This window comes from Parasteatoda tepidariorum, chromosome 8 (genome assembly GCF_043381705.1).
Source record: "Parasteatoda tepidariorum isolate YZ-2023 chromosome 8, CAS_Ptep_4.0, whole genome shotgun sequence".
In the NCBI taxonomy this organism is placed as follows: domain Eukaryota; kingdom Metazoa; phylum Arthropoda; class Arachnida; order Araneae; family Theridiidae; genus Parasteatoda; species Parasteatoda tepidariorum.
The window spans coordinates 62,766,438-62,790,480 of record NC_092211.1 but is presented as its reverse complement, the minus strand read 5'-3'; the positions used below and the strand labels follow the sequence as shown (position 1 = coordinate 62,790,480).

Genomic DNA, 24,043 nt, shown 5'->3' with positions numbered 1-24,043 from the left:
CGATTGAAAATCTCTGTTAGAATAAAAATGTTCAATGTTAATAACCATAACATACAACAAACCAACAACTTACAACTAAGTTATTCGAAATTCTGGAAACTTACAATTGAACATCTGATGAATTCTAACTTTTGCTGATGAGAGAATAAGGCTAATATCAATTTCAACCCAAATCCATATTACAATGTTGCCACTAAAAATCTCTGTTAGAATGAAAATTTTCAATTTGAATAAAATTATAGGAAAATAAAGCAATAGCTTACAAATGTAAAAGTTTGTTATTCTAAAAAATTTTACTAGGACTCCCGATAATAAGTTTTGACTTTTGCTGATAAGATATTAAGTGCAACGTCAGTTTTAATTCAGATCTATTTTACATTGTTACCCTCTGAAAATGTCTGTTAGAATAAAAATGTTCTATGTTATAAAATTAACAAAAAATAGAGAGATAGTTTACAAAGGTAAAATCCTCGGATTCCTGATAATAAGTTTTGACTTTTGCTGATAAACACTTAATATAAATGCAATATCAATTTTAATTCAGATCCATTTTAGATTGTTACCTTTTAAAAATCTCTGTTAGAATAAAAATGCTCAATGTTATTAAAATTAACAAAAAATAAAGAGATAGTTTACAAAGCTAAAAACCTCGGACTCCTGATAATAAATTTTGATTTTTGCTGATAAGAGAATAAGTCCAACTTCATTTTTAATCCTAACGTATATTGCATGTTACCCTTGAAAATGTCAGTAAAATTGAAAATGTTCAATTTTAATAAAATTAATGGAAAATAAATCAACACCTAACAAAGATAAATGTTTGTTATTCTAAAAACTTATACTTGAACTCCTGATAATAAGTTTTGACTTTTGCTGAATAAGTCCGATGTTCCTTTTAATCTAGACATTTATTGGAAAGTATTACTTTCGGATGAAATGGCAATACTTTCTAATATTGATTAATCTTTGAAAGACCAGAAATACTGTTGAACCCCAAATACAAACATACCAGAAAGCCGAAAATTCCAGAATAAACACCGCAAAGATCTGTGGAGATATTAAAACGGAAATATGGAAATTTGAGTTCGAGGTTCCAGAGAGCTGTGAAAAGCCTGGAATCGGTAAACAAAAGAAGCTGACTTTTCAATCAGCTTTTACTATACCGGAGAAATGCATTGCGGGAAAAAGTAATGAATCCTTTTTTTTTCCTCCAATGTTTCAGTATATAAATATTTCATTACGAAATTCAACGAATAAAACTATTTCGTAGAGCTTGGCGGAATGGAAAATTTTGAATAATATAATGTTATTAAGGTTTTCTCTAGTTTATTGGCTATATTTTGCATTTTAGAATGATGAATAGAATATTAAACATGCGTGAAATTTGCTCGATAAAATAACAAAACCATTCTTTTTATGGACAAATCGAAGATCGGAGTTTTATTTCGATCGTCTGTATTTGACAGGGTATTGGAATAAAACACATTCAATTCTAGTAAACAGAATTTTTCAGAACTGTATTTCTAACTTAAAAAATTTTAATGAAATATTTAACTTTTTTAAGTTTGAATAATTTTGTTTTAGTATATAATTTTTTTTACACAAGATATGATGGATGCTGCTAAAATTTTAATGTGAAATTTGCTAATTTTTTTTTAAAGAAAGCAAATAAACGTGGAGTATATTCATTTATGTAACTTTAAAAGTAGTGTAAATGCAAATTACGTATTTTTACGCAGCATACTTTGTAAATATCATTTTAAATACATGCACTTAAAACGGAATTTTCAACTTAACTAAAGTAATTAAATATTATTTATGTACTATTGTTACATCAGCACGCATACCCCAACCATGGCCAAGCAACTAAGGTAAGTACTTTAACCCCTTCCTTCTCGCTACCGTGAAAATGACGGGGTGAGGTTTCACCGTCTATTTCTGGCTCCTGTGATATTCCCGGGCTGGAGTGTTCAGTTGTAACGCGCTGATAAGAATAAAACTAATTCATTTCTTTTGCCCGGAAAACATTTTATTTCTCATTTTACACACCAGATAGCAGTACCGGGATATTTTTAAGGTAATTGTAGATAGTTTATTTTAAACTAGATGTCAGCACTATTCAAATACGTGTATAAAAAAAATAGGCACTTTTATGACCGTTTTCTTGAAAATTAACCGATCGTTAAGGGGTTAAGGTAAGGGAGTAAGTGACCTATGTAAGAAAGCGAGGTAGGTAAGCACTTGTATGGTTGAACTTGGTAGCATTAATTTTTGCGTATGAGATTAGGGGACTCAGGGGATAGAGTGCTAAGACACAGGTTCAAATCCTTCTGTATTCTGCTCTTTACGAATTCTACTCACGGATCGCACCAACCACGGTGCTGCTGACATAAAATATCCTCAATGGTTAGCAAATCATAGGTGAGAATCCTCTTGCCGTCGGGATAACCATGTCAGGTTTTTGTGATTTTCTTCTCAATGTAACACAAATACGCGTTAATCCTCCACGAAGGCTAGAATTGTCTCAATGCTCTCTTGACTTTTGGATTGGGCTCAAAATTACAAGGCTACGGAGTTAAACATCGAGAGTCGTAAACTCAGAATTGAGTCCGTCGTCTGTTCAATGCCGGTTACAAAATAAAATGAAAAATTTCTGTTTATATAATTGAGAACGTTCAAGAATTATCTGCAGTTATTAGCTGCAGTTATTAGCTATTTGTTTTGAATCGGGATCACTTAGGAAAATCTCGGAGACTATGAGCATAATTCAACAAACAATTCGAAAAAAAATCAAAATGCTAATGTTTTATTAAACTATTTATTAATAATGTTGACTAGAATTGTTTGTAAAGCGTTTTCATATTTTTCTATGTCATGCCTTAATTTGATGCAACAGTTGCATTAAAATCAAGAAAGCTATTTTACACACTCGGTCCATCCTGAGTTGTTGGGATGGCACTGATGGGTAGAATAGACTGTTATTAAAAATAATTGCAATAAAATCATTAACAATAAGTGTTGATTAAATTATATTATTTTTTGGTTTCTATAAACAAATTATGCAGCATTTGGAAGAAGTGTTTTACTACAATGGCTAAAGAATCAGAAAAACGAAGGAATTTTAATTAAAAAAAATTAAAAAAACAGAAAAAGGAAATGGATTGGTGATCCTTTAACAGGGTGTTTTTATCAACTTATTTTGGCTACTTTAAACACAGCATATTCTCCCTCAGCATAGGCTATATTATTCTCAATCTCTCCTAAGGTACAGGCCCCAAAACTTTTCTTAAGGAAAAATTGCGTTGTACTTTGTTTAAAAAGAACAGATTTCACTAACTATTGGTGTACAGAGCACAGAGAAAAACTAACCTTTCTGAAAAACTTTTGATTTAGCGATCAGATTATCACGTACTAGGACTCAATCTTAATGATTTGAGAAGGTGGACATATATATGATTATTAACTAGAGCAGACAATATTTTAAGTTGCGAAGTCAGACACATAAACGCACTTCCTCTGAACAAACATACCTTTTCTTCAATGAATTTGTGATTCTGACCCTTAGAATATAGGGGGAGCAGCACTATGTGAAATATATTCCCTTTTTTTGTACCATATTTAAGCATATTTTTCTTAATATCGCATGTGAACAGCTTAGCATAGAGAGATGAAAAATATCATAAATTGATCCAAAAAAATATGAGCGATATGTGCTTATAAACGAAGCCCTTCAAAACATATTTAAAAACTTGAAATGAGGTGTAACAATGGAATGTCGTGTTACGGTCGAACTACTCAACACTTAAAAGCGACAATTTTTACAAACCGTCCCATAAAAATTTGCTAATTTTAGAAGAAAAAATATGATCCAATTCGGAGCTCGCGTTCTCGAATTATTAACGAACATACATACAGAATTTCGCTGTTATATATATAGAAAGATTATTAATTCCATAATACAATCTCATCTCCTTAATACTCTTACTAAGCCACAAAAATACCATTTTTCTCTCGTCTTGCAATATTTAAATGTGTTAAACTATGCGTTTATTATTAAACTTAATACCGAAAAAACTACTTGCAATAGCTACCGCAAAAGGAGAAATTTAGCATAACATTTAAAAATATACTGTTATTTGTCAAACAATTTTCTTAAAATTTCCAACTCCATTTCTTTTTTAACAATAGATTTACTGCTATCAACTTCTGATTATATTTCGTATTATTAATCATAAATACCTGACGTCAATAAAATGACAAATACTTACGCATCCCTGGAGTAAGTTTTTAACTGAATAGAAAATTTTGATAAAATATTTATTCAACAATTTACCATCTGAAATAATTAAAAAAATATGTTTTTCAGCTGACTTACAAATATTTAAACAATTTTTTGTCCAAATTCGTTAAATGAAATAGTAAATATTGATTCTTAACGCAAATAGAAACTTTTCCGAAATATTTATAATTAAATACACTTTCATATTAATGAAAATAAATTAATACTCCATTAATGTTTAAAAAATAATGTATTCTTAGTAAATTAAAAAAAATATCAAAATTATTTTTCATGAATTAAGAAAGACTGGGAAACAAAATTGAATTAACCATAATTTATTTTCAGTAATATTTTTTGATTACCGCAGAATTTATAAACGTAAAATAATATAATTGATAATTTTATTAAACTTAATGCTTTATCAGACGATAAATTCATTTATTGTTTCAAACTTTTATACGGGAAAATGAGAAAATTGTTTAAAGAAAAATTTTATTCAGTGGAAGTGTTTGTCTGTCATTATTTCATTAAGAATTGTTTTCTTATTTTTCTTTCATGTACCTTATGTCGTTTGCTCTTAACTAAGATTTTTTTTCATCGTCTAACTAAATTATTACAGTGACAAAGGGTTTGGAAGATGTGGTTTTCTTTTTAGTCTTTTGAATTAATTCTTATTTAATGTTTTATCTTGGAAAGAATATTCAACTTTATGAAAGAAGTAAAATTTTTATTTATAATGTTTAGTTTCCCTTAGTTAATTTAATTATTGTCAAGCGTAATTAAAATTTCTTCGTAAAACAAACTGGTAAGGAAATATGTGGATATTTTCATACGTTAAAAGTAATTAAAATGTAAATAATGAAATGAATTTTAATAATTAACAATTTCTCTTAAAAGTGATATGTTTTAATTAGCATTTTCAATTTTAGGAAATTTGTCATGATAATTATCTGTAAATACTTTTTTTCTTTCACTATGCTAATTCTAAATCGTTCATTTTGCACAACAATTCAAGAAAATAGCTAGAATAATTTAAAAGATAATGACATTATCTTTAATGAAAATGCTAACAAGTTGGCAACACTAACGAGTAATGGTGAACTTCAGAATATTTTAAAACAAACCTGTTTTGAAAATCTACGATCCATATAAACAAAATTAGCTATTTCCGTAAGAAATTAAAAATACTATATTGTTGTAAGTTACTTTAAGTAACAATATATTCAAATTTAAAAATTCATTTTATTTATTAGAATAATAGCAAAACTGTTTTGATAATATTAAGTATTTCTAAAATTGCTTAAATTAAAAAAATAAATGAAAGTCAATTATCGTTATTATTTTCTAATGTACGCTAACTGCTTTCACAACAACTTTTCAGCGATTATCTACCTCCAAGGCATTTAATTGTTTTAACAGTCGGCAACTATCTTATTTATGGTGTAACTCATGAGCAATTAATATTACCTAAAAACTTTTGAATAAACTTCATAACATATAGACGAGTGATTTAATTCTTACGTGTTCATTGTACAAAGAATAAACCGAACTGAGGTTTCGGAAATTTGAATGTCCTATTTTAATTTTCAATTTTTGAAAACTATTTGAATGATTCCACTCAAATTTAGATTTCGTGTACCTCACAATACAACATTTGCTTAAAACATTATTACACTAAATAGTAATAAATAATAAAGGTTTTTCTCTTTAAGTAATTTTTTTATGATTTATTTAAATAGTTCCAAAAATGCAGTGAAATACAAAGAAAAAAATATCATTAAAATTCACAAATTTTGGACAGTTTTCTTTTTCTTTTTTTGCTTTGAAATACTCAGGAATACTCTTGAAATACTTTTTTTGCTTTGAAATACTAAGTTTTCTTATAATTGTGTGCAAAATTGTTATGGTTTGCTTAAATAGTTCCAAAATTATAGCAAAATACAGAAAAAATAAACTTAACAATAAAGGGCAAAAATTTTCCACGGTTTTCTGCTTATTTTTTTGCATTGAAATATCTTGGAAATTCTTCTTTTATAATAATTTTGTGCAAAATTGTTATAGTTAATATAAATACTCCAAAAAAAGTAGCGAAATATTGGAAAACAATTAAATTAATTTATAATTATAAAATAAATATAATTATACGCATATATTTATTTATGAAATATATATAATTATTAGTTATATAATAACAATAAAATTAACCCTGAATCCTACGGAGCCAGCAGAATGAAAAAGCAGCACTTTACCAGCATATACCCAGAATATACGTTTTAAAGAGTACGTATTAGTACTAATACGTGATAAGATATGAGAGTTCTGTATTGAGGTCACGTCAGTGAAATCTTGAGGCCATCTTGAATTTACTTTTACTGGATAAAAAATCTGATATATCGTAATTTCTACAGTAAATATTTACTGTAAAATAACGGAATCACTGTAAAAAAATATTACTGTAAAAATCTCGATATAAAATCTTACGGTAAAACAGGACTTCACGGTAAAATTAGTTTTACTGATACTTCACTCGAAGGTACAAGAACTTTTTACCGTAATTTGATCCAGAAATTTTTACAGCGTATGTGCAATTACGACTCTGGACGAGTTAAAGGGCTCAAACTTTTGACGGTTTTCCAAGTAAACTATACGGGCAACATTTATATTAAGAATCAAAAACTGAAACTCTTCCAAATAAGTTACATTTACCATAAAAAGTGCATTTTTATTTATAACTTCGTTACTTTAATTTAGATATACACTACATGCACACTATACATTATGTGGTGTGAACCTAATTAAATTAAAATTTTTCACTCCAGGTAATTAAATTTTAAAATATGATCATAAAATTAAAAGTTATTTAGAATGTAAAGTTTGTTTTTCCTTTACTACACACTATTTAAACATTTTCACAATTTAGCACACATTTTTCAGAATCGCATTATAAATGTAAATGCAAATGCGCACGAAACAAAATGACGTGTCTTTCCCGTGCACTTGAATCTTCAAAACTCTATTTTAATTCAATAATTTTTTTTTAGATTTCAAAAGTAAAAGTATATAGTTAATACCATGCTAATTTTCTGACATTTTAAATAAATTTGATATTTTTTAAATTTTTTTTCAGAGTCAATCCGTAGAACTACAGACTACCTCACCACAACATCAGAACCAGGTAAGTAATAAAACGTTTCAAACAATTCCACTTTTTTTCATAAAATTATTTTTATGATGAAATATCAATGTGTAAGAAAATAACATTTACGAACAATAAATCGAAAACGTAAAATATTTACGAACGTATTATTTAAACACATTTCCTTTGCTAAAATAACACAAGCACGTTTAACTAATCCAGACAATCTATGCATTTTCTCAAAAGAATATCGATTTGTTATTGTAATCAAACATGGTAAAAAACCATTAGTAAGAAGAATAAATCGATGAGTGTTTGATGGCAGGTCAAACTGTATTATTTTTAAAAAATACGAACTTTATTATAACATCCAGCTCTTTCTTTTCACTTGTCTTAAAGTGCAATATTTTAATAAATAATGTAAATGTCATTAAGAAAAAAGTAAGTTTTTGAACATTAAATCAAAAACGTGAAATATTTACGAACGTGTTCTTTAAGCGTTGATTAAACAACACAAACATTTTTAACTAATCCAGACGATGAACACATTTTCTCAAAGGAATATCGATTTGTTCTTGAATTCAAACATGAAATAAATCCAAAGTAAAGAAGAAAAAAATATCAATTCGAGTTTTGAATGGCAGTTCAAGCTGCATTTTTTTCCAAAAATACATCAAACTTTATTATAACATCCAGTTCTTTCGTTTCACTTGTCTTAAAATGCAGGATTCAAATATAATTTTAAAAGAAACGTTTTAGCGGTGTACAGTGTGTATCCATTGTAGCAAAACCTCGAGCTCAATAGAAAAATAAAATGGCTGGTGATTTCACGTGAAGAATTATTTTTCTTGCAATCAGACTTGGCTTTTATTAGAATGAAGCCATGCGACAAATCGAATTCCTTGGAGGGCGTCTTTTCTAAAAATAAAGGGATAGAATTCTTTTTATTTTAAATTTTTGAAAAATACTTCCTTAAACCACATTCATTTATTGGTAAAGTTTTTTTGGGGGTGGTTATTAATCTTTCACGTCATTCCAAGAAAGTAAATAAAAATAATAATTCTTAGAGTTTTCGAACAAAAGCTTATGGAATTGTGTGAATTCTGGGAAACACGGTAAAAATAAATATTAGATTTCTTCTTTTTTATTTAAAGAAATTTTAGATACTTGAAGTATAAAACTGCAGAGCAGCATGCTGAAACAATATACTAAATAATATTTCAGAAAATTTGATAAAAACCAAGTAATGAATCTATAGAAAGATCATTGTTAATCTGTTTATAAAAGAATTAGTTTTGCTAAAAGCCACTTTTAATAGAAGAAAATGCAAAATGCTTCATGGAATCCATTAAACAGTTTTAAAATCCATTGAAGAATAATCAGAAAGCTAATTACAAAATAATTTTTTTCATTGAAATTAGTCCTTGGTGGATGTAAATGTTAAAAGTGATGTTTTTGTGAGTTTTCTAATCAGTTTTCGAGTCCATTGTAGGAATTAAAGAAAACTATTTCTTAGTTCCTTGAAAATTTAATTAAATTAAACAAAAAAACATAAATTAAACTTGTACATTTCTACAAAAATACACTAAAAAATATCATTTACTGAGACTGTAGCTAAGTGAGAGAATTCGATCGCGGATTTGAAATCAGCGACACAAAAATATCTAAGATCTGTTTAAAAAAATGTCTTGTAAAAAATGCTCCCCTGTGTAATCAGGAAGCTAATTACAAAATAATTTAATTTGTTTTATTGAAACCAGTCTCTAGTGAAGAAAGTGCTGAGAGACGTTGAGTTTGCGAACCAATTTTAGAATTCATTATAGTAGTACAAGCTAATTACAAAACAATTTGTTTTATCGAAAGCAACCATTGGTAAACATTCCAAGTGATATTCTATGAGATTCGATTATCAATTATATAATCCATTGAAGGACCATATGAAAGCTAAATAATTCAAAGTAATTATTTTGTTGAAATTAGTCTCAGGTGAAGATAAATGCAAAGAAATATTTTTAAGATTTTGTAAGTCAGTTTTGGAATTCAATGTAGAATTGAGGGAAAGCTGATTGCAAAATAAATAGTTTTATTGAAAACAACTAGACATAGCTATAATAAAGGTATTCTTTAGATATTTATCATTTGCATCGTTATCACTTTCACAGGAATTGTAATTAATCATCGTATTAATAGGTGCTCATGATAATTATTTCAGTATAAGTTATCATTTATCTTATTCATTGTTATCCTTTATGGCTACCATCGTTATCAATTATCATATTCATCATCATAATTTATCATATACATGGTCATAATTTATCCTATTCATCCTCATCATTTAGAGAATACATCACTGAATTTTCATGGTTATTTCCTTGTATTCGGTGTTATAATTTATGCTTTGAGCTATTATCATTTATCAGTTGAATTATTATTTTTTTTCAGCAATTATCATCTGACGTGAACTTAGGTGCATCAATGTAAATTGATTTTTTTCATTCTTTGAAATCGTATAATTAATTTTATAGCTTTTTTTCAGCACATAGTGCCAAAGTTGTTTTATGATACTTAAAATAAAGCAGCCGTTACATAGTAAAATCAATACTCATATCAGTTCGAAACTATTATAACTTTTGAAATATGTATTAAATATAGCATAACTAGGTTTATAAAAAGTTTTATTATGAAAAAAAAATAGCAAAAGTCATGAATAACAATAAAATATGCATTACTTTATGCTTGAAAACAACCCAATTTTAACAATAGAATAAAATTTCCTGTAACCCTATTTATGTTAAGACCTTACAACTACTTTTTTTCCAGCACCCAAACTCCATATAAACTAGATTGTTAAAAATAAGTTTTGAGAAACCTAGCTAATAATCAACATATATCGGTAAAATAAAACTCTTCAATATGACTTGGAAATCCGTGAATATTTATGCTCTACAGGCAGCTATATTCCTTTTCCGATATTCAACCAATAAGAAAAGGTGAAGTTTCAGGTTTTATTTTGAATCCAATGGTAATGTCTCAGCATAAAACATACCATTGTGACTTATCGATACCTCTTTGCTTAACGTCTTGCACTACTCAAAGCATCCAAAATGAGAAATCCTGAGCAATGGCATAACACTGGATTGAAATTCGATAAGAAGACCACCATAGAGTGACTTTGCTTTTACACCCCACCATCAGAGGGAGCTCAAGCATAAAATTGGATTTTTTCCCTACTTTTTTCCCTATTTTTTTTCTTCTTCCTAAGTGAGTTTAAGCAAAGAAGATCCTTGGCGAGATTTTTTAGTTGGCTGGAATTTCATTCTTTCCATAAGCTGAGGCAGTCAACCTGACGGCTTATTAGTTTGGAGACTCTGTCTAGACGTATATCCTTTTATGCCAAGTCCCCGGATTTAAAAATTTTCCAGACTACCGGCATTTTTACTTCTCAAACTTTTCCCAGTTTGCACTTCTAATTCAATTTCTCTGCGAGATTAAACTGTTTTGATAACTCTACACAGTGAAGATTTTAATTAGAGTAAATAGAGTCGCATCATATAATTGAATTATTGTTTAAGCAGAAAAATGAAGTGTTCTTTTTTTTAATTTCAATATTAGCATTCATAATTCTTCTAAAACAAAATATGAGTATTTAACATTATCTGAAACTCCAACAAAACTTAAGGGTTATAAAATGCAGAAATTAAAGAAATGATTGATTTGGTGGTCGTTTATTTTTCTTAACTTGAAATAATAATTGTGAATAGTTAATTGTTGTCTGAAGCACTTATCACCAATAATGAGAAAAGAAATTTTAAATGTTGTAATCGAGCAATTATTTGCTCAAGTTTCATTAGTAATTGTTATTATTTATTTGCTTTTGTTGGCATGATAAAATCATTTATTAAATCTTATCTTAAATTAAGAGTACTTAAAAATTTTAAATTGAAAAAAAAATGTCAAATTTTATTCAGAGAATATGAAGTTTACAATCATTAAATTTTCAACCGCTTACAGATTTTAATTAGAATAAATAGTCTTGTATAATATAAAATAAGATAATTTCAGCAGTAAATTATTAAATTTTTATTAAAAGTTCATATTATATTTTTTTCTATAATAAATCCTACTAACAGTAATTTTTTAAATTTTAAAACCGTAGTAGTAATTAATATTCATAAAAAATAGTGAAATCTCATGAAAAGACGATCGATTTCCCTGTCACAGTAATTACCACTTTAAGAAATTCTGAGACATTATCGGATTAAATTTATTCGGAATAATAATCAAACAATTAATTGCTGTCTAAATTTTTTGTATCATTTCTAAAATGATAAATTGTAATTGTCGTTATTATATACTGTTAATAAGTTAATACTTTAAATAAACTTAAAACGATGAAACAACTTTCAAACCTCATATTTATTAATATGAAAGTTTTTTTAAAAAAAAATTTATAAAAAAATGCTGCTTTCTAATTTGAAATTTCATGCAATATTTAAATTCTTGATAAGTAAATAAAAATAAAAGAAGTAAAAAATATTTACTGCGTTATTACAGATTCGAACATTAATTATGTAGTTCTTTGCTTCTTTATCTATGAATTGTTGTATATCTGTGGTATAGTTTATTGTAGTTTATCTAAGAATCACGTTTTATCTGTGGTATAGAAGTCATCTAAGAATCGCAGTTTATCTGTGGTGTAGTTCCTTGCTGTTTTATCTATGAATTGCGGTATATCTGTGGTATACTGTGCTTATATGTGCTTATATGTGCTGTGTGGATATATGTATTTTTCATATAGTTCACTGTAGTTTATCTAAGAATCACGTTTTATCTGTGGTATAGAAGTCATCTAAGAATCGCAGTTTATCTGTGGTGTAGTTCTTTGCTGTTTTATCTATGAATTGCGGTATATCTGTGGTATACTGTGCTTATATGTGTTGTGTGGATATATGTGTTTTGCATATAGTTCACTGTAGTTTATCTAAGAATCACGTTTTATCTGTGGTATAGAAGTCATCTAAGAATCGCAGTTTATCTGTGGTGTAGTTCTTTGCTGCTTTATCTATGAATTGCAGTATATCTGTGGTATACTGTGCTTATATGTGTTGTGTGGATATATGTGCTTTGAATATAGTTTATTGTAGTTTAGCTAAGAATCACGTTTTATCTCTGGTATAGAAGTCATCTAAGAATCGCTGTTTATCCATGGTGTAGTTCTTTGCTGCCTTATCTATGAATTGCGGTATATCTGTGGTATACTGTGCTTATATGTGTTGTGTGGATATATGTGCTTTGAATATAGTTTATTGTAGTTTATCTAAGAATCACGTTTTATCTGTAGTATAGAAGTCATCTAAGAATCGCTGTTTATCCGTGGTGTAGTTATTTGCTGCTTTATCTATGAATTGCGGTATATCTGTGGTATACTGTGCTTATATGTGTTGTGTGGATATATGTGCTTTGAATATAGTTCATTGTAGTTTAGCTAAGAATCACGTTTTATCTCTGGTATAGAAGTCATTTAAGAATCACAGTTAATCCATGGTGTAGTTCTTTGCTGCTTTATCTATGAATTGCGGTATATCTGTGACATAGTTCCTTGCAGTTTATCTATGGATTGTGGTTTATCTATGACCTGGTTCTCTTCGATTGATTTACAATCCTTTATGACCTGATTGTTTTTGCTTATCTACAATCTGTGGTTTATCCATGGCCAGATTCATTAAATGGCTTGGTTTCAAGTTTCTTAGTGACATCATCTTGTCTTGACAAAATGAAACTATAAATACTTTTTTTTTAATGCTAATAATACTTTGCTCAAAAGTGATAAAATCTGAAGATGTTTCCAGGTAAAATATTGTTTCACGTTGTTTTGCTCACGCTGGATTTTTCGCATGATGTCTTACCTGCGTGAGATTCTGTGGCTCTTTAATCTGTTCGTATGAGATTCTCTCTCAAGTTGTTTTGTCAATATGCGAATCCGTTCCATGATACTTGGTGCAAGTAAGATCCTGCTTTGCGCGATATATTCTTATATATAACTTTGCTTGAGATTCAGTTCCACAACATTTTAACACCAATTACTACTATTTTATTATCTATTATGCGTTTAACGGGGGAAAAATGTTAAAGAGCCAATTGAAAATGAAAACCATTTAACCTGAACAATGGCGATTAAATTTTAAAACCATTTTGCAAATAACTGTGGAATTTATTTATCTACGATTATAGTACACCCAATTTGGTGGATCAAGTCCACCTTATTATGCGAGGACGCTATTAAAAAATATTTGTAGTGAATTGTAAACACAACTTGTAAAGTTAAAGAATCCGAAAAACAGATCCTCTACAATGAAAATCCACAATTACTCAACTATTAAATTAGAATTGTAAGCATTTAAATACTAAATATTAGACTCTAACATTAAAGTCAAAGTCATTTCTTTTAGCCAAAGAATATCTAAAGGCATATTTGAACTGAAACGCTTTTTTTTTTATTTCGATTTCACATTCGATAAACATGACTATATTCCAATAACATTTCCATTTTTCTCTTGCCTCTGGTTCCAGCATGTTTCACTATATTCCATTTTCTTCAAACTCTATAGAATTTTTTATCACCACCACCCACAAAGAATAATGATTTTGAAGCCTACCACGCTAAATAGGATCTGCAGACTTTGTGCTGTAATTGGCAAGAGGTTGGCAACGCGAAAAGAAGGCACCCCGCCAAGCTACTTCCCTTTGTATACAAGGGAGTGAGATGCATTTTTACCTCGTGTTTTCTTATGAAGGAAAGGATGTTGCTCGATTTTTCGAGCGCAGAGCACGTGTGAGAATGTTCTTTTTTTCACTCTGGAGTACATGTTGAGTCTTTATTATTCTGCACCCCCTGCCGTATTCGTAGCGAGTTTGCCGGTGGCTAGAAAGTTTGGATTTTTTCTCCTTGCATTAGATTGAAATTTTTATATTCCTCTCTGTATAACTTAAAGGGAGATTTCATCCGTATCTGGCATCATTGAATATAAAGCATTATTTGATGTGGTTATATTCTGTGAATCATATATGGTAGAATATCTGGAATAAATTAGGTAAACAATTCTCAAGATTTAAGTATTTTTACAATTTTTATTCTTTTTCGCAATTGTTGTGGTATTAAATTTGCAATTTATGAATCGCTTGTAAATGAACAGCTGGAAAAATTGGGTTATTTTCACGAAAGGTAGCACATACATGTAATATAATTGTCAATTTAAGTAACATCTGAAACAAACAATGTAATATACCATGCAATCAATGTAAAATGCCATACAATCAATGCAACACGTAATACAATCAATACATCTTACACCGCAAGGGCTACTGTGATAGAGCGATCTCCAACCAATCAAGTGGCATGAGTACTATTCCCGGTGGTGGCTTGTTGATACAAATTCTGTGTCCAGCTCGCAGGGTACACCGGGCTAAATTACGTAAAATATTTTAAGTGATAAAAGGATCATGGCTTAAAATCCCCCTTGCCATCACGCTAACTGTGGGAGGTTTTCGTGATTTTAATCTCAATATACCGGCAATGCAAGTTAGTTTTAGAAAAAACTTCCTCCACAAAGGTTATTTAGTCCCAATGTTGAATCCAAAAATTCTCGTGCCTTTTGGGTTGGGTTCAAAAGTACAAAACTACGAAGTTGAACGCGAATAGTTAAAAATGAACGGATCATAAAATAAAATAAATACATCATGTCATACAATCAATGTAACATGCTTGCAATCAATGTAACATGCCGTGCAAAAAACGCAACAAGCCTTTTAGTTAATGCCACATGACTTATAAATAATGTAACATGCAATGCAAGTAAAAAACAAGCGATGTCAGTAAAAAACAAGTGATGAACAAAACACGTCATAAGAAAAAAAGCTTTGCAAGTAAAATTTATGCAATAAATTCAAACAAGTAAAATTCACACATGAAATGCGGCAAGAAATACAAGTAAAAGGCCATGTAAGTAATGTAACGAATCAAGGACATGCTTCAAAATATTTTGTTAATTGACTATCCAGGAGCCTTTGACCAACTCGCATCGTTGGTTTGATATGTTTTTTGGGGCTGTTTAAAGAATGAGGCATCTACACGGAAATTCCCAACAAATAAGATACTGTAAATATTGCTACTGCTTCTGCGATACAAGAAATCCCCCTCGATATTTTGAAATGCGTTATTAAAAATATTCCGTAAGCAAAATTCAGCTTTGTTTCCAAGAAAAAGTGGTGTTTTTAAACTTCTATAATAAATAAGAGTATTTAATCACAGGCATGAAAATTATTGTTTTAGATTTTGCTGTTTCTGTACGTTAAATTCACGAATCCTCAGGCACTCTTAGAACATTAGTCCAAGACAGGACTCCCCTCATTATTTTCAACTTTAAAGCGCCATTATATTTATAAAAATGAGTGCCACGCTGTTCTGGAATCAATAGAACCACAAAACTTCGAAATCTGAAACGTAATTTAGTTCTTTTACTTGTTTAGTGAATGACCTGCCATTTCTGACAGGCGTTAACTTCAGTTTCAAAAACTTAAATAACACATGAGTGAAAGAAAAATAAAGAAGTGAACGTTGCGGACTGAACAGAAAATGAAACTAGTGGCACACAAAAAGAAAAACTAAAACCAGACAAAAAAAGAAAGAATTGTTAGAAAAAAAAGAATGCTGAGCATAGAACATATCTGCTATGTTCGAAAGTATTAGGAAGAACGAGGTGTCGCGGAAGGAAGTAGTTCTGCAGCGGACACCTGTTTCGTTTTGTGCAAGATACTCTCTTCGGCGGATGGATACGGACGCGAACAATAAACGAAATGATTCAACGGGATGTTCTCAAAAGGGGGACGATCTCAAACTCGTTTTTATCTATTTTCTGTTCTGAGAACACAAAAATGACAGACATATTCTTACAAAAATATTTTTTTGAAGAAAGTCTGTATCGTCACTTTTTTTTTTAAAGGAATGAAATCTTTTTAAGTGTGTCTTGACATTTGCGTTCTAAACCAAAGAAAGATTTCTGTGTTTGCCTATTCTCTTTACGTCGAAGCCACAGAAAATGAAATCTTTAAAAAATGTCCAGACCGTCAAAAAAGTTTTTTGTGAGTTAAGTAAAGGTTTTCTGAATTTTTTCGGTGATTTTCTTTCGTTGAATTTTTCTATATAAATACATTATAAAGAAGCTTAAAATGCACAATGTTATTAATATATTTTTTAACGACATTTCACTGTTTTTTATTTGTCATTATTGTTTGTCTGATTTTTTTTGTTCAGTATAAAATATTTAGAAAAAAAGTACTCATACGAGTTTGGTTTTGCTGTTATAGACGCACTGGACTTACACTAACGGACTGAGCTGTTGATGTTTTGGCATTCATCCTTAAGGCTGGTTTTCGAAGGCTCCGTCTTAATAAGAAATTATGCTTTTTTTGCTAATAATATGCTATTTTTATAACTGTTATGAGTATCCAACAGTTACTCACGACTGTTAAGTCAAGTTTAGGCTACCTATAGCCAGCGCTATCTACGCTTATTTTGAAAATGGGGCAAAACGCAAATATGGAGGAAAGCCACAGTTTTGTGAAAATGAAAAGCGCTTGTGGCCTAATTTTTTAATATTTAAAATCGTACTCCAATACTCCTTTATTAGGCTCATAAAAATTTGCAAAAACTGAGGATAAGGCAGTGATTTTAACAATTTTCATCTAAGTGGAAAAATGTCGCCAAATTGGCGATTTTTGAAAAAGTTTAGTAGCTTTTAAAATATTTAAGTTATTTGTCTGATATATATATATATATATATATATACCCAATNAACTCCGTATGCAGTGCACACCTTCTACCAATATATACATATATAGCAGTGACAGAGCTTTGAAAAGCAGAGTTAAGATAGTTTTTCGAAGACCTGTCACCAAGGAAAATAATAATTTAAAGAAGTCACTGCTTAGGTGCCTTACACGTGAAGCAGATTGATGACTTTAAACTGTATATATCATTTTGCCGGGAAGAATCGTCTGGGCTTTAGAACGAACAAGTAACTTAAATATTTCAAAAGTTATTTGACTTGGCAGCCAAATTGCCAATTTGGCTACCTTTCTCCATTTAGATAAAAGTTATCAAAATCACTGCCTTATTCTCAGTTTTAGCAAACTTTTATGAGCGCAGATATTCCGTGTCACTAAGGTGCGATTGGATGAATTGAAGTCTGATAAGACGCACAACATTTAGTATGTACGATTGAACCATAGTCGGCGAGAGCTCCACCCACGACACCGACTGTCCGTCCATCTTCTTGATAGAATAACATTAAAATGGAAACGAATATAAATCTTTTCGGTAAAAAATCTTCCACTTCAAAACATTTAAAATTCGCTCGACAAATTATTTCTAAGGGTTTTAATGATTAAAAAAAAATGCAATAATTACGAAAAATAATTTTCTTAAATAACATTTTCCTTTTCATTGGGATGTAATATTTAAAATTCTTTTTCTGAATCGAAGTATCGTTTTTAACAAATGGTCAAGCTCAGGAATATTCGTACTTGTTAGTACTCATTAGGAGATTTTTTCTAATTCAAAATTTAAGCCCCGAGGTGCTTTTGTAAACTTTTCTATGTTTCATTTGTGTGTGGGAAAGGATCTTTCGACAATGTCAACCTTCATCTATCAAAAGATCCCCAAGATTGGACCCAGTTAACATGCCTTATATACTAGTGAATTGGTATTTAATAATTATGGTGGTGGTTTTGCCACAATAGTTCACTACCACAATTTTATGAGGGATAGAGTTCAATGAACGGATATCATTGGTTGACTCGTTGCCGTTTTCTTACAAAAGACTGAGAGAGCTGTAATAAGTCCACCGGATTTCGAGCGTTGGCGGTGAGGGCTGTATTAAGTTCATTAGGTTTTGAGCGTTATCCGTGAGAGCTGTATTAAGTTCACGGTTGTGTGCGTAGTTGCTCCTGTGTAGCTACTACCAGTCAAGTGTGTCCGGAAGCCCGTTGTGTGCTATAGATACCGAGTAGCAACAGCGTGAGGAAGACAATGACACCGTCACAAATAGCAAGTTTGTCCCAATTCTTGATCTAAAAGCTCGCTTGTATTTTGGATTGAGTTCAGAATTACAACGAAGGCTAACGTAGTTGAACACTGATCGTTGTAAACTCAGAATTGGGTCTGCTGTTCAATGCTGGCTGTAAAATAAAATGAAATAACTCTCACAAAACATACTTAGAAAATATTTTTAGAAAACAAACTCTTTATTTAAAATGATTATGAAGCATCCTATTTTTCTATTTTATTTTATATTAGCCGTAGCTATTAGACAAAGACTGCATTTTTATTAGCTGCAAATAAGAACTTTTAATAACTTATGAAATCCTCCTTTTCGATATCATCTGGCTATAAAAACAAATACCAGATGATCCCAACTACTGATATTTAACCACTTGAATAAACACAGATATCTTGGTGGCTGTAAAGCGATACATGATATTCCAAATTAACCAAGTAGATTTGCACTGGGCATCTTGGATACGGGAAATACCCTACTCTCCATTTACACGAGAGTCGACGTCAGGATCGTGACGTCACAAGAAGAATGAAAACCTGATTTTTCACTCCCTAGTCTTGAAGCCTGTTTTCAGGAAAGCATTACAGGGCAAAAACAATTTCGAGTCAGACCAGAATTCAGGCACACAGTAATTGACACTTTGAGGAACATGGTTTTTTTCTCCTATCCTTGCAACGTGTGACTCTTAACATAAGGCGTAATATAAATTTGAGAAACCTTTCTTCAGTCATGCGACGTCATATTTTAGTCTTCGTGTAAATAGGGTTTTGAAGACCACTCTTTTTTCATATTTGGAATCCTTATTAAAAATGAAGACGATGATTCATATACTTTTTTATTTTATTTTCATCGTCAATTCAGGCATTTTGCAGGACAGATTTGTTGGAGGCTTTTTCAGGGACACCATAATAGATGGGCCATTGTTGCCCCCACAGTAAGGACAGATAGCATAGAGAATGAAAGAATACCCATGTCTTGCCCGGGATTCGAAACCAGAATCTTTCCGATGCAAGGGCAGTTCCCTGATCCCTACACAGTTCGGTCGGCTGATTCATATACGTTAGAAGCTGTAAATTTCTACGTAAGAGAAGGAAGCGCAAAAAGAAAAAAAGAAAAAAAAACTTCACAAAAATTTTTAATTACCGTATAAAAAACTCGGGTGTACAGAACATCAAAGCTTTTTGTGACAGAAGACTTGAAGATAGTTCTAGTAATTGATTGTACATTTTTCTTGATTTCCTTAAGCAGGCTGACAGGTCTTTCATATAACCACCCTCTTTAACTGTTATTTTTTAGATTTTGTCAGAATTTTATCCTTTTCCTAGTAATGAATTTACTACCATTAATGTGTAAATTTTGTTGTAAATTTTTTAAATTTTGGATGGGAGAGGGGTTCGAGCGTATTACCCATTAAAAACACGATTAAAATGAATAAAAATCATATCTCAATGACAAAAGTTTTGAAAATATAATCTTAAGACTTTCTAGTATCATTTCGCGCTTTTTTTTTATTAAAAATAAGGCAAAATTAATTAAAATTTAAGTTCAAGTAAAACAGTTTGATTATTTAATGCACGCCTTATTTATTCAATTATTTCTTAAATATGAAGAATGCCTTTCTTGCTCTCTTTACGTGTTATAGGAGCTTCCTTTTTTTATTCATTCAATAATACGTTCAGCTTCCAACTTATTTTACCATCAAATTTCCTTAAGATTAATTATTCAATAGATTAATGACCTAACACGTCATAATTTAAACTATTAGAGGTTAAATATTAGAAACTGTGAATAATGATGACGTATTATTCAATCTTTATGAATTATGTATTTATGCAGAGGGATTTAAAATTCTTTTATTCGTAGAAATTTATCTAAAACTATGTAACACTGTAAAATTTTATTGATGTTTATTGTTAAGAAGTTTGGATTTCTAAGGAAAAAGTGCGTTCGAAACTTTAAACTAATGTTAATTTTAGTTTATTATTTATTTTTTGTTTATTATTATTTTTTTCTTTTTGAGAGATGTAGGAGAGTATAAAAAGGTTTTTATTGTGCCTTGATTTAAAATCAGTTTCTTTTTACCTTCTTAAAAGAAAAATAATAAACTTAAAATTATCATTCATTTTTCTCGTTTACAAAATTTATTTTTGTTTATTTGAAATTTTTTCATGTTAAATTAAATTTCCCCATTTTTCATGAGCCTTCCATTGGCGCCCCCATTACTTTAATGCATTTCAATGTTGTCATTAATTTCGAACTGCTTTGTAATTGATTAGTTATTAATAAAGAAGGTTTTTATTTCCAATGGGCTGCACAATCGGTCTTGCCGATGAGCAGACCTAGTGCGTTCTCCAGAGTTGGTATCCACTCTTTCAGGACCATCACAATGGGTGAGATACCGTTGGTCATGTTAATTTGGACGTCTAGTTTCTGCCACACTAGATGGCAGCACCGAGACTCTATTTGGATGCTAAAGTGCACTAGGAATTTAATTTTGCCGGAAATGCCAAGAGCCTTAATAAAGAAGGTTCATGATAATAAAGAAGGTTAATAAAGAAGGTTCATGTATTTAAATTATCTCACCCATGATCCGTCTACCACTGAGGATATTTTACTTTGGCATTGCGGTCGGTGTGAGCCGGGTGTGGTATTCGTTTCGACCAGCCATGGCTTTGATTCGATCCTGGTTCACTTCATTGGGAGGCGAAGCTCTATCCCCTGAGCCACAAGGGCTCGGACGCATTCTTTTATTGTATTACCTTACTTCCGATCAATGTTTTCTACAACTGTCAGCTTTTGCTGTTGAACTCCGTATGCAGTGCACACCTTCTACCACTATATATATCCCTGTTAGTTGGCGCTTTTATCTGACGTAATCACAAGTGTCTACTTTTCATTTTTTAAAACCTCATTTGATATGATCATTATCGTTCCTTAAAATAAGAGAAATAATCTCATATAAAATTAATAATCCCAAAAGACGGAAGCAGAAAGCACATTTTTCAGTAGATAAACTTCATTTGCTTTAAAAATTTAATAGAAAAAGTCGACATATTCCGAGCGCACAAAACGGACACTCTTTTTCAAGACCCATCAAAACGAGAATGATAAAAGTAAATTTGATTTTAAAAAATTGAATAAAAAGGAGGACGATAGCATGAAAAGTATAAGAGACATCTACCGTAGAAGCTATGGAAAGAGACAAATTAGAGCAGGATACATTACAGCAGGACACATTTGAGCAGGATATTAGGGCAGGATACAAGTGGAATAGAGGAGAGGTGAAGAACATCGAAAAGGGAATCGCTATTCATCTTTCGGACATCCTCGTTTTCCTCGGATTCTATAGTTTTTCTTGGTTTGGTTTTCATTTTTCTTCTTTTTTCTCTCAATTTTTCATTGACAACGTTGCAACAGATTTAACAACGCCGCTAACGAAGTTTTTTTTCTTTCAAATATGCTTTGATTTAATCAGTAACTTCAAATTGGACATCTGTTTTGAGCATTTGAAACATTTTTTCCACTTAATTTTTGGAGCTAATGAAGATTTTTCATTGAGAAGCAAAACTTCTCACATAGTTATCAATTTTCCCCTAGTAAAATTTACAGCTATAAGAAGGATAAAAGAGAGAAACTACTTTTCCGATGTCAATTTGCATCTGACATATTTTTTCTGTTTTTTCATCAATTTAGTTGCTCGATGCAATTAAATTATGCATCGTCATTAAGTAATTTTGCACAGTTTCGGGTGTGGTTGCTTCGACATTAAATTTAACATCCAATATAATTCAAACATTTTTCAAAATGTCTGTTTGAAGAATTAAGTGGAAAGGCATATTACGCCACTTATTAATGAATTAAAAAAAGGAGATTTAGCATGCATAAAATTATACAGATTCTGTCTCCGAAAAAACTTTTTTTTTCCTTTTAGGAAAAAAAAAACCTTCTATTTTTGAAAAACACATGAGAGGGCAATTTAATGTTAAAGACATTCTACAACTACAGTCAGCTATGGACATGGATAGATTTCAAACGAAACTTTTCAATTAAGAAGACGTGCCTGCTCATTTTTTAATGCTATTGACGACTGCATTTTTCAAAATTCTTAATCCGACTAAGAAAGCGTTTTTTAATATTTTTTTATCTGCAAACACTCTTTTAGGTTTTGTATCAATTGAACTTGAAAACACTTCAAAGTAGTTTTCAGCAATAAAAAATTTGAAAAAACATAAAAATTATTTTTTGAATTAGCTCCGCTATTTTAAGTCAATATTTTTATACTCACAGTTACCTAATTTGCCTCATTAACAACATTCCATAAGAATCTCGCAAAAATAAGTTTCTCGAACATCTCTGATTATTCAAAAGGTTAAGTGGTAGAACTATTTAATCTCCAGTCCATTTTTTAAAAAAAGTAACTGCTTCGTTATTACCACAAATGAAAATATTCAAAACTACACTTGCTCGTCTTTATTTTTTTTTAAAATTTAAACCGTAGCTATAGTCCAAAGCCGGACAAATGGCAGCATTTTTTAGTAAAAATTCTCTCTTACATTGAACAAAAAAAGAAACACCTTGAATAAATTGAATAAAAGCCGGACAAATGGCAGCATTTTTCAGTAAAGATTCTCTCTTACATTGAACAAAAAAAGAAACACCTTGAATAAATTTTTATATTGTGAGTGGAATTTTTACGAACTAAAACACAATCTTAATGTTTCCATGGGATGGCTCCAAATATGTTAAATAGTTTGAACAGAGGACATTTTAAATAAAAAATTTGGACACAAATGCTTATTTTCTTTGCATAATTACTGATTCTAGACCCCTGAAACATAGGGGTAGCTGAAATCTGGGAAAGATGGTCCCGATTGTTTGGCCAGGAGAACGGTCTAAAGTTTGGCACCCTTAATGTTAATTTTACTTTTTTTTTATTTCACCATATCTCTAGAACTTTTAAAGAGAATTGAAAAAAAAATTGCACACATTTATAAAATTCGCTTATACAAAGATGATTTCATGCAAAATTAAATTTTTAGTAATATTTTTTATTATTTATTATTTTATTTAACAATAGGAGAAAATATTTGAATTGCCCCGGCCCAGACACCGGATTTTCGGGATACAAAAATCCTCAGCGGCCATGTCGTATGATTTTGCGGCATGTAAAAGATCCCTGGAGTGCCTCATTGGCTCTTGGCATTTCCGGCAAAATTAAATTCCTTGTGCACTTTAGGATCCAATTAGAGTCTCGGTGCTGCCATCTAGTGTGGCAGAAACTAGACGTCCAAAGTAACAGGACCAACGGTATCTCACCCATTGTGGTGGTCCTGAAAGAGTGGATACCACCTCTGGAGAACGCACTAGGTCTGCTCATCGGCAAGATCGATTGTGCAGCTCATTGGAAATAAAAAATATTTGAATTGCAAGATATACAAATTTTTGCATCATTTTAAAGCATGTATGGCAAAATGCAAAATTTGAGCTAAATCGGTCGAATAGTTCCTGAGAAAG

At 30.5% G+C, this 24,043-nt stretch overlaps 1 protein-coding gene across 3 annotated transcripts in view; it reads left to right on the top strand.

Annotated features, from left to right (window-relative positions):
• Positions 1-24,043, top strand: part of LOC107453302 (suppressor of lurcher protein 1) — a 1,038,548-nt gene that overhangs the window by 424,947 nt on the left and 589,558 nt on the right. For all 3 annotated transcript variants that reach the window (XM_071184104.1, XM_071184106.1, XM_071184105.1), the window contains exon 8: positions 7,407-7,454. In XM_071184104.1, the coding sequence (XP_071040205.1) occupies positions 7,407-7,454 (48 nt within the window). The remainder of the gene's footprint in view (positions 1-7,406; positions 7,455-24,043) is intronic.